The 11,459-nt window shown below is 45.5% G+C and overlaps 5 protein-coding genes across 5 annotated transcripts; 4 read left to right on the top strand and 1 right to left on the bottom strand.

Moving 5' to 3' along the window:
• Positions 1–2,107: 2,107 nt before the first annotated feature.
• PHALS_03735 (uncharacterized protein) lies at positions 2,108–2,455 on the top strand (the record flags this gene model as incomplete). The annotated part of the gene is made up of 2 exons (XM_024718000.1): positions 2,108–2,238; positions 2,308–2,455. 2 exons carry the CDS (start codon positions 2,108–2,110, stop codon positions 2,453–2,455), a joined length of 279 nt encoding a protein of 92 aa, XP_024583443.1.
• Positions 2,456–3,973: 1,518 nt separating this feature from the next.
• On the top strand, positions 3,974–4,192 carry PHALS_03734 (uncharacterized protein; the record flags this gene model as incomplete). The annotated part of the gene is made up of 2 exons (XM_024717999.1): positions 3,974–4,089; positions 4,135–4,192. 2 exons carry the CDS (start codon positions 3,974–3,976, stop codon positions 4,190–4,192), a joined length of 174 nt encoding a protein of 57 aa, XP_024583442.1.
• A 2,948-nt stretch (positions 4,193–7,140) lies between these two features.
• Positions 7,141–7,768, top strand: PHALS_03733 (uncharacterized protein; the record flags this gene model as incomplete). The annotated part of the gene is made up of 2 exons (XM_024717998.1): positions 7,141–7,259; positions 7,726–7,768. 2 exons carry the CDS (start codon positions 7,141–7,143, stop codon positions 7,766–7,768), a joined length of 162 nt encoding a protein of 53 aa, XP_024583441.1.
• Positions 7,769–9,628: 1,860 nt separating this feature from the next.
• On the top strand, positions 9,629–9,861 carry PHALS_03732 (uncharacterized protein; the record flags this gene model as incomplete). The annotated part of the gene is made up of 2 exons (XM_024717997.1): positions 9,629–9,750; positions 9,795–9,861. 2 exons carry the CDS (start codon positions 9,629–9,631, stop codon positions 9,859–9,861), a joined length of 189 nt encoding a protein of 62 aa, XP_024583440.1.
• Positions 9,862–10,947: 1,086 nt separating this feature from the next.
• On the bottom strand, positions 10,948–11,313 carry PHALS_03731 (uncharacterized protein; the record flags this gene model as incomplete). The annotated part of the gene is made up of 1 exon (XM_024717996.1): positions 10,948–11,313. One exon carries the CDS (start codon positions 11,311–11,313, stop codon positions 10,948–10,950), a length of 366 nt encoding a protein of 121 aa, XP_024583439.1.
• Between the last annotated feature and the right edge of the window lie 146 nt (positions 11,314–11,459).

Below are 11,459 nucleotides of genomic sequence, written 5' to 3'. Positions count from 1 at the left end.
ACATTTGCAGCACTTTGCGCAGAGGTAGCGTATCGGGCCACCTATTTAGTTCAACAGAATAAAACTCCAGCAGAGATCTAACGAGCGAGACCACAGGTGGGTGGCGCTGAAGCTGCGAGGAAAGAAACCTACGCTATCAAATGGTTAAGTTGACTGTGGACACGGCCTTGATTTATACTGAGCAACAAGCAGAAGGTAGGATGCCGTATGGAAGGCAAACACTACCGAGTGAGTTCAAGTTCCGTACACCCAAGATTTGTATAATTTGAAGCTAGGTTCAACCTCAGTACGCCCTTAATTTACAAGTCAAGAACCCAAAGTTTTTAAGGAAAACCTCAACGAGCTCTTGGGGTGTTTTGCATATAGCTAGGAACCATAGCCCATTTTAATTTACTTGCAAATTTACCTATGATATGTAAGGTCGTTCTTCTTTCCTCCAAGTCGGAAGTTTCCTTCTTCCTCCACGTCGGTAATCGCTTCCTCGTCGCACAAGCGTGTGTGAAAAATGTAAGTGCGAACATGCGGTTAATCGTTCTGATCAAGCGATATATAAGTTCAAAAGTCTTGCTTCGTAAAGCTAAAATTTCAGCAACACCTGTCGCATTTGCTCATATGCTGTACGTACTGCCTCTTCAATCCGCGACCTTCCATTATGACCTGCGGCTGTTCATTGTTGGGGCTACGAAAATCGCATTAACCGCCATATTAAGGTCAACCCGGCTTCAGATCACCCCGGATGATCCATTTGCAAAGGAAACTATGCTACCACACTCTGTGAGAGATGTGGTGACGACGTCGTTGTGTACGACGATGCAAGAGCTAGCGATCACAAGCGGCATACAGCCAAGCAAGTGCACTCTGAAGCTGACGAGGGCATACATCACCAAATGTAACTTCTTGTCATGAGCAAGAAAGCTCTTCTCTGTCGAATTCAGTAGACGAGACTTGAGCGCGAACACGCGGTCATGCGCATTGGCATCTACTGAAAGCGAAGCACAACATAATGCATAGACTGAATTGTCGCTTACTACAAAGAATAGCCGATTTGGATTCGAACGGAACACACATTACTCATATGCACAGTATTGTTTCTGAACAGTTTGTAAGGTATATGTTCACAATAGTCCAGTGCATAATCTGCCGAAACATTCCTCACCAGTGAACAGCTGTGGGGCTTACGGTTTTCTTAAACATTTTAAAGAATGAGCGCTCGAAGAGCGCCCGATCTTCTATAAATCGTAAGTTCCTTACAATTTTTTGCCTTGGGGAGCCCTCTACCGTGCACACCATTTCATGCCCTGCGAGTCCCCGAGTATGGTGCAATCCTCGCGACCAACACCTCTAAAAACTTGGTGAAGAGATTGCGTGGCTCTCAAATGAAAAATTTTTGTAGCGACTATCCAAATTTTGATCCGAAAATCATCTCACCTGGCGACACACAGACAAGCCGTTAACCGTGGAGTAGGCACTCACTGCCCTCCGCCGCTCTTCCCACGACTTAAGACTTCCGAGTTCTTTGCGACAGCGAATTGAGAAGCTACACGCTGCGGGGCTTACGATGATGACCGGCTGTCTCTAACGACCCAAATCTTGATCAAGGCTTCTATCTTGCTCGTATACAAGTGAACGAGTCACACCGGCTCGTGCCTACTTCACAAGGTTGCGACTGAAATCTCAAACTATCACACGTTCCTCGCTGGGAGCGGAGACCATACACAGCTATGCGCGCGGGCCTTCTGCTCATATCGAAAGCAAAACGAGAGCCAGAAAATCGAACCAACTGGAAGGACCGTACCCTCCATGAGGTTTGGAACTGTTTACTGAAAGCGGGTGAGATTTAAGTACTGCACACTGGCTGAAAAAAGTGCTTCGCACCACTCGTTCCGAAGCTTTGCAAGCAAATTTAGTGAAGCGGATAGCGTCCATTAATGCTTGACTTTGCAAAGTTTATATTACGACACAGACGTCGAGGCTACACAAACGATTTTGCTGTAATTACCACAGCTTCTAACCAAAAGTGAAGTTTTCAAGAGGTCAGTTCTGGTGGTGGGTGTGCTGCGACAAAGATCCAAGTCGCTTATCCAAAGGATAAAGGCAAGGGCTTGCCATGACATTAGCGGCGGCAGTGGCTGGGCAACGTTGTCAAAGTTCTGCAATGAGTATTTCGAAAAAAAACATCCCACCTTCCTCAACTGATACCGATTACAGTCCTAGCATACATGTCGGTCTATTCAAGCTGTAAGGGAAAGTGATCAGGCCTTGGTGGTGAGGACAACCTCCCGCGGTCGGTTTAGTGATATAACTCAGTGGTGGCGGCACGATAGCTCTCTATAAGAGTCTTGACGTGCGTATTGAGCTGAGGCGGGTTACATTTTTGACGCACTATTTAAGCTACGCCATTGCACCTCACGGTTTGAGGCACCTTCACCAGTTCAGAGCTGTGTCACTACCCTAAAACAGACGCTATAGGGGGAGGTAGATACGTTGCTTCATCTACAAACTACAAAACACATTACTCACACTCGACTGACCAGTTGAAGCAACATCGTTATTATTTCAGTAAGCCCACGTGGAGCACAGAATGTGTTCGATTTTTACTAAGAGTGTGAAGAGTATAACCGGGTTCTTTTTCTCTGCGACCGCAAACAGTCTGATGTAGCGCGGTCGCGCGTAATCTCTCAGACTGCAGACAGGCAATTTAACTGCATTAAATTTACCCGCTTGCCTTTATACAAATTGAGTGCTTCCCCTTCCTCTGACATCGCGGTGCCAGTTGTACATATCCTAAGTCTCAGACATAGGTTCGTGTGCCTGATGCATGACGCTCAATCTCAATATAACGAAACATGTAATTATGTTACAAAATGTATCGGGGTTGTGTCAGCGAGTTCAATAGTATCGACTGCCCCTTCACATTCAAATCATAGCCACTTCGCAGCGATTTCAAGGAAACCGGGAATTTTTTAAAGCATATAGTTGAATATTTCACACCCTATTATTCAGTGAAAAATCGATGACGAATGCCAACTCACTCCAGCACCGTGTTCGCTTCGCGCATGTGCTTTAAAGAGTATTCTCAACGCGATCAGTACGCTTCCCTCTGACCAATTTTCTGCGGGAATCAGCGCCTGACATGAATCATTTGGTGCCTGCTATCTTAAAAATTGGCTTAAAACTAGCTGTAATGCACGGATCTATATTTGCTACAAAACGTTTTTCTTAGAAATCGCTTGGCTATACGCTTACTGGTAATGAATCACTGGATATAATTAGGCGTGAAAAACGGCATGAACTGCAGTCTTCATTCGCGAGGGCCAAATCAAGATCCAAATATGGGTTTTCTTCCGGACCTTAAAAGACCTCTCATCTACCACACCCAGTATTTTAATGGGGATTAGTGAGGAGTTGCGCTATGTCAGCTTAATTTGCACCGTCCTAATGCAAGCCAATCTACCTTCGTAAGTCTCTTTGGGACCGAGGCATCAGCAGATCATGGCATTTATTTTTGCGAAATTTGTCTGCAGGTCTTGCATTTGAGCCGAAATCGTGGCTCCATTTAGTTATTTGTAAGCATACACAAATCGTCACTTGCCGTTAGTATTGCTGACACAAATCTTAGGCACCACGTGGGGGTCTCAATAAGTCCGCTTCATGCATCGCACAAGAAAATGCGCTATCGCAGAGCCATTACCGTGCGATGCAATATAAGTTTTTGCGTACTAAGTTTCACGACGTACTCTTTCATCTGGGACAACACGCGTGGTGCTTTTTTTAACATGCTTTGATATTCCTTTAACAAAATGTAAAAATCCGTGGAGGCCTTGAGTCTGGCTTTCCCACCTTTCACACTCCGTGATATATAAGTATATAATGATGGACTAACCGATGACGGGTGTCCCTTTGGTACCAGACGTACCAATCTCATTGTCTTGTCATTTTGTGCACAGACCGTAGGGATGACTCACCCAGCTCAATGATTAGTTCTACCAGGGGTCGTGCGGAGATACTAACAACCCTAGGATTGCCCCGGTCATTACGCACAACAATCGATTTTGAGCCATCAGTACTGCTCAATCGCGACAAATATAAGTCAGTCAAACCTCGGAGTCCAACTCTACTACTTTTGACGTGCAGTCTGTATATTCACGAGAGATCGTGCTATAAAGTTGGTCTTCAACTGCAGCAGCTCTAGCAAAGGAGAAACCCTGTAACGGGGTCACACAAGATGGTGTGATCACACAATGGTGTGGCTACACTTAAACAACAAGTCAGTACGTGGCTAGAACAGCCAGTAGTTAAATATTTGATCAGGTTCTTCTATAAAGACAGGAAAACCTATAGATTTAAATATAGACGGCTTTGCCGCGAATAATACCGAGACGTATCGTTTACATCTTTAAACGGAGGAGATTATTATTCTTGGATTAAGGTTGTAGTCACTCTTAAGGTAAGCAGATTGCGATCGGTTACACTCGTACTGGTTCTAAGTATCGAACGAAGGTCGTCGACCTAAACTAAGCTTTTTCTATGCGAAAGAGCTACGACAGCCCGCTGCAAAACCAGCTGACTACTTCTATTGTTCATTACCTACCAGAAGCCCGCGCACACCATCGATCATTTTGTCTCAGCAGATATACACTCTCGGAATCATACTCCGTTCACTTCCCTATCCCATATTGACGGCCATTCTGGCTTTCGACTCCTCCAAACATCTTGCAATATCTTTACTGGACATCTAGATCAATAACTAGGACAATATAAAGACTTGCATCATAGCTATCGCAGACTCATACTCGCACAAGAGACTTCTGCCCGATTCTCGCAGCCAATCGATTTCAGTCAGTATGAAATTCAATTTCTATCTACTATTCGTGGGGAGCAATTACCACGTGTGTATTCGTCTATTGGTTCGATCAAAAACTTAGTAGTGAATAAGCACGCTATAAGCCCGCGATAACGTTTTTTGTGCATACATCGACTGATGATATCCATCATCATCGTGCTCGTTTTTTCTGACGTTGTTCTTTTGTAATGATCGATGAATGCTCAAATTGGAATATCAGTCGGAAAGTCGCGGTGGATGATATCAAGAACTAGATTTCGACCAAGAAATATGTATTGAGAGTTGATTCGAATCATTTTGCCGTCCCAAACATATCTTTGAGAAGTGTAAATCATCGACCAGCCTGTTTACGTCCTTGGATAAAATACAGTGAAATGAGAGCCTGCGTTCTTTTCGGCTCCATTACCAAGTCATCGAAGATTATCAGTTTGCTTGTTTCGGAGTATTATTAACTCATTGCTGTTACTTGGCTCTCTGCAATGACCTCAACGTTACCGATAGTTTCTTTGAGATGATCGTATGATCGTGGAGTGTCTCGGTGATCTTTGTAATGACGATCTTCGTAAAGCATTTGCTCAAGAGGGAGATTATGTAGCGGACGGTGTTTGACTTCTCTGAGCCACTGGGATCCCCACGCACATGCGGAATGGCAGCTCAAAGTGCTCGTTCTTCGGAAACCGCTTCAATTCTGATTTCTGGATAGACTCGTAGAAATTTTGCATCTTATAGTATAGTGATAAAGATGTCTCTTTCCCGATTATCAATTCTCCTTTATTTAATAGCTCTTACTTTACAGGCGCAAATGACTATCTAACACCAACCACATGCGATCCACGCTATTTAAGACTGGGTGGAGTTGGTACGGTTTCATGCTGAGCGTTATTGGCAATTTCGATGCCGATCGGTGCAGATCATTCTACTATTACCGGCATCACATCGGGAATGTTGCGATATTCTGAGACAATGAATGACACGTGATTATGCAGGTGCTGGATTAAGCCTATAGGCACATCGAGCACAAAGAGCTTGCTTTTTAGGCAGAACTACGAATCGCAAAAACATGAGCATTATCGAGTATTTGATACAATGGATTGGTGATTGCATCAAGAACTACATCCGGATCAAACAACAAACGTATCCGTTGATGAATTTAATATCAACTGATAATCCGAATTCATTTGTTGGAGGTGTTTCAGCTACAAGCGTTGATTAGTTCACAAGTAATTGGAATGTTAATCTAGCCGTTGGCTTCACATGGCAGACCCATAAATTTTGTTTCAATGCTGGAAATGGACATCCTTACAAACGCGGATATCCTCATACATACACTCTTGCTACCTCAGCGGATGCTTTTTTGTATAAATTCTGGTGACCATCCTGTGGCTGTCTACTATACCTTGTTTCAGACACTGTTAATAAAATTTTGTTCAACACCAATACGCCATACTCCAATTCGTTTGAAACTGCTCCTCTCACACTAAATTTTGGTAATATTTATATTTAAGCTGCAATGCACTCAACGATGGAATTGGTAACTACGATATACTGAGCTTCAAAGAATCATCTTATGGATCGCCTATTGGACGATCTCCACTAATAGTGCATATTTTGGAACTGCTACTGACAAATATTCGATTTGATGACAAATACCCGAAGACTTACAGTAACCTCCGCTGGTAGTGTCAGTATCGGAACTGGATCGCCATCGGCCACTTTGAACGTCTCTTGATGAACCTCATACACAGTTGCTGTCGGCGGAACATCAAACACAATGTACAAGGAAACATTTGGAGCAATCTGGGACTAGGCACAGTCAGTGTTACGGTCTCTGCGATATTCTCGTATTCCATTTTCTGCGTGCAACCCATTTACACAAGTTCTCATAGGGCGACTAGTGATCATATTGATGTTGATTATATTATGCTTGCCAAAAAAATAAAGCACCATGAGCGAAAAAAATCATTGAACTGTCTGGAACGACGGATCATCAACTCATGAAACTCGCCAATTCTCTTTCGGTAAAGCACATCAAATTGAATCTCGACAAAAGCAAAGACTGTTGCATAATCGAAATGGGCAGTCCCACAATCACTGGATGGCAGTCTCAAACAGAGCTAAGGCTTACTTTGATCCTCTAGGATTACTAAGAGCCCGTGTAATTCTAAAGAATTATTCCTGCCGCGAGTTCGGTATTCAAAATCCACGGTCTTGGGCAGTATAGTGTACTATCTGCAACACAATCAATTAGATAGTTCTTCAAGCTTTCCAACAAATATTTTTTTAATATACACACAGCAATGGATGGTGAATATGTTGATACGCACGATTCAGAACCAATTCGCTTTGATGAGTACCACTACTCGTTGCCAGCTCCCAAAATGGAGGCAGAGTCAGAGTTACTCACAGCTTCCTCTAGGTGACTATAATCGCATCACGAAGAACATTTCTCACGCCAAGGTATATTTGGTGGGAATACCAAGTCTGCGCAGCTGCGCGCTAAGTATCAGTAAGATCATCATTTTTTATTATGTCACAATCAGCGTAAAAAAATCACATTATCGGATTAGCATTCAAGTATATATGTCGATGTCGATTTGGAGTGACTCACCACTTAGTCTCCATGAGTCAGCACTATGGCGATTCAGCAGCGTATTTCATTTCGATGTCTATTTATTCTCTTAGTCATTGTAGAAGGATCTCTATTTACCTGAGTCAGCTGAGTCTTCATTTCTTATCAATATTCGAAATATATACTTATAAGAAGGTATAGTATGATAGAGAGTAGTGACTAATAAGAAGTGGGAGATAGTTGTAAGAAGTGGTGACTCAGTGACTCATAATGACTCTAATATCTAGAGTAACTGTAGTCGGCTGATATTCAGCGATGGTGGTCTCGTGGTGACTCGTGGTGACTTAGGTGACTGACTCATTCACTTTTTTATGCCAGCACCATCGCTTGATCATGTTTTGTGGATACCAGTTTTTATATTTTCTATTGGTATATACTGGTTCTGTTCGGTTACGGTCAGTTCGAGTTCAAGTAGTCTGTATTATTAGATACGACCTACTTCTCTACGCCTACATCGAATAGCATATACAAATTTACTCAATTGTCTCGAAGCTGATTCGAGCAGAGTTGGACAGTCCTAAATTGGGCCGATGAAGCCAATGATTCGGAAGCATAGCTTGTCACCTAGGCCGGTTTTCTTCGGCCGTGCTGTCCCGGGGGGCCTCAACTGCATCGTCTTGACTGGGAATCGGGCTCAGGCCGTCCGTCACCCTTTTGGGCGCGGACGACGACCGTCTAGTCAAGATTCCGACCCGTTGCCTTGGTTGTGAAGTTCTCCGGGGGAGGACCGCTTTGGCTGTCCATTTGAGCTTGATCGTCTTGACTTGGGGGTTGGTGGCAAATTGAAAAATGAGCAATAATAAATGGAGGCGCAAAGTCACCTGCCGGACTTTATTCCCCCCTCTAAGTCGATCCACTGCGAGATCAAATAAGCTTTTATATTTGATTAGCTGATATGCGTTTCCACCTTTTAAACGTTATATAATCGTAAAAAATGATATCAGGTATTGAAGGTGCATGAATTTTTTAGGACACTCCATGGGATTAAATGAACCCTAGAATGGGTGTAGATACGCTAGAAGCAGGGAAAATGTAGTACTGAGACTACTTTAAATGGCGCGCAGCAAAAAGGGCTGTGTTGGCTCGCATAAATGCTCTCAGCGAGTGTGACCGTCGAAGCTGACACAGAACAACCAGCAGAGATGGTTGCTGCGCTCTATCGTACACCTTGCGTATAAATGCACGTATGTGCACACTAAACGTGGTATACACGACCTGGAGCGCAGGCACTAGAGCAGTGGTGTACGTTGACGGAACAGACCATCATTGCGCACTGTCCATAGGAGTTGGAGCGTAATGCAGCGTGTAATCTGCCATAGATTCTCCACCACGGCGGCATGATCCAACCAAATGTGTTTAATGGATGGTCGGCGACCAAGAGCAATATCGAGCCACTTTGGGTTGGTGACGAAGAATGCAGACCAGTCGAAAAAAAGGACAGGCCATAGCCCTGCTGCTAAGACGCGGTCAAAGAACAAACAGTCTCTACCGCGTTGCACCCGATGCGCACGCAGTAGATGATGTCTGGGTGTGCAGTGCGCAAGAGCGAGAACGTGAGCGCACCGGCAGCAGACGAAAGGCGAGTCGGAAATGTAAAATTTCGAATACTGGAAGCAGTAACCGCCGTAAACGCTTGGACTGGCTCACGAACACATTGATGTCGGTTACCGTGGCTCGCTCGTCGTGCAGCTGAATCGGATGGAACTTGGTGGGTGTCGATGCCACACCAGCAAGAGTAGTTCAGACCGAGGTATCCGTGGTACAACACATATGCGTTTGTCCTTACGCACACCAAGATATGGTGCCTTGGGGCACACCCATCCCACTCCTGGAGGTGGGAGCGGTGCATTGCCGCACATGCCTCGTAATCGCTTGAAAACTTGTGTTGCTTCGTAGTGTAGGCGACGAAGCCACCGGTACTGCTGGTATGCCGAAACTGACCTGAGTCGATAGTCAATGTGACTTGTCGCATACGCAATAGCATCCGGCCATGATCCTTCACTATCAAAAAAGTCAGCGAGGCACCGAAGCTTAAATGTCGTTGCAATGTGTTGACGGAGGCTCCGTTGGGGTTCAGCAACCATGCACAGACTATGCCGCTGTCTCCCTGAGCTATCGATCCGAGGGGTGACTTCAAACCGAAAATTCCCTTCAGCATGGAACCAGCTCGGTTGGCTCAGCACATAGCCAAAACGAGCAAGAGGGGCGAGACCTCGTCATGTAACTTTCTACTTGATCCGATACCACAGACGCCAGACCTGTCGCCGCCAATGGGACAGTACGTCCCATCGAGGCAAAGTACCCTGTTGCATAAGGTAATAGCGAGGAAATCGCGAAATTTCCATGTGGCAACATGAGTGACGAAACTGCAATTCCTGGCGTGGTTTAATTACGTCGTGCCGAGGTTGACAAAGCAATAAATTGAAGCAGCACCTTGAGTTTCTGACGCTTAAGCGAGGATTTGATGCTGGGTATAGCCAGACCACCATCGGAGTGGGATTTATAAAGAAACTCCTTGGGGATTAATTCGATGTGCTTTGCGTTGTGTTTGTAGCGGTTAGCGAGCACAAAGCGGTTGAGTGTAGATTGCCACTGTCTAACGACCCGATGTGGAATTGGCACGTGCACCGTGTAGTGCCACAACAGAGAGAGGACCATGGTCAGCGCTTGCAGCAGACGGCCTTTCAGGGTCCGAGCGCATTGGAGAAATTCCTCGTAAAAACGCCGGTCTAAAAACTCCCCGATGGCGTCTTCGACTGGATCTTGACCGAAAAGGATGCTGAGGAACTTGACTGTCTCCTCGCGCCGAAACGTCCCGACGCCAGGGATGCTTAACGGGGTTGGTCTTACGATTTCGGTTCATAAGCACACATTTGGTAAGAATAAGCTTGGCCCCAGAGCCGTCACAGTACAGCTGCACCAAGTCAAGCTGTGCCTGTATACCGGATAGCGAGATGGGGAGCAGCGTTGAATCATCGGCAAAGAAGACGCTGGTGGTGGTGTGATCTTCGATGATGCAAACACCGTGCTCTTCATGTTGCCGAAGCAGATTTCCCAGCAGTTCGATGACCATAAGGAACAGTAGCGCTGAAAGCGGGTCATCTTGTTTGACCCCCCGTGTGGGAAATATCGGCGATTGGATGTGACCGCTGAGCTAGTGGTGTGCCTGTGGATTCGTGTAGAGAGGCTTCACCCAATCAGTGAAAGCGCCACCACAGCCCATGCGGTCGAGCATCTGGAGCATATAGTCCCAGTTGATCCGGTCGTATGCCTTCTCAAGGTCGAGATACATGGCATAGGCTTCCTAGTTGCGAGCAGTTACGACATCCTGCAGATCCGCCATGAAGCGCACGTGATGATGTACAGACCGACCTTCCACGCAAGCCTTCTGATCGCCATGTATAAGATGAGGAAGAAAGGTTTGAAGGCGATAGATCAGAACCTTGGACAGGGTTTGTACATCAAAACCAATGAGTTAGATTGGTCGGAAGTTGCCAGGATCATCTCTGGAGCCTTTCTTGTGTAACATGCACACAGCTGACTTGCGTTGGGAAGAAAAGAGCTTGCCGCATGACAGCTGGTAATTGAAAAATGTACTCAGGCATTTTTTAAAGTCCTCAGCTGCGACGCGGTTGAAGACAGCTGTAAGGCCTACCATGCCGGGCGCCGAGTTGGCTTTCATTTGCTTGAGCGCGTCGGTGAGTTCAGCTCCAGAAATTGTGGCATTTAGCAAAGCTTGGTCTTCTGATGTAAGACGCTTGTCAATCGTGTTCAGCAGCTCTCGTTGACTGTCAGGATTTGCAATTGGTGGTGGCCCTGTAGGACTGTCAGCATCACCCATAATAGCTCTCCAATGGGCGTGGAAACTTGCTGAAATATTAGCTGGTTTTCGCTAGATATTGCCTTCTGGGGTTCGGGCTTCTTCAGTGCTAACCCGTCTGAGTGATGGGTCGAGCGGATGGAAGAAGTACCTGGAAGACGACTCAG

The sequence above is a fragment of the Plasmopara halstedii genome (assembly GCF_900000015.1).
Source record: "Plasmopara halstedii genome assembly, contig: Scaffold_2386, whole genome shotgun sequence".
Taxonomy (NCBI): Eukaryota; Oomycota; class Peronosporomycetes; order Peronosporales; family Peronosporaceae; genus Plasmopara; species Plasmopara halstedii.
This window is presented reverse-complemented; position numbering and strand designations above follow the sequence as displayed.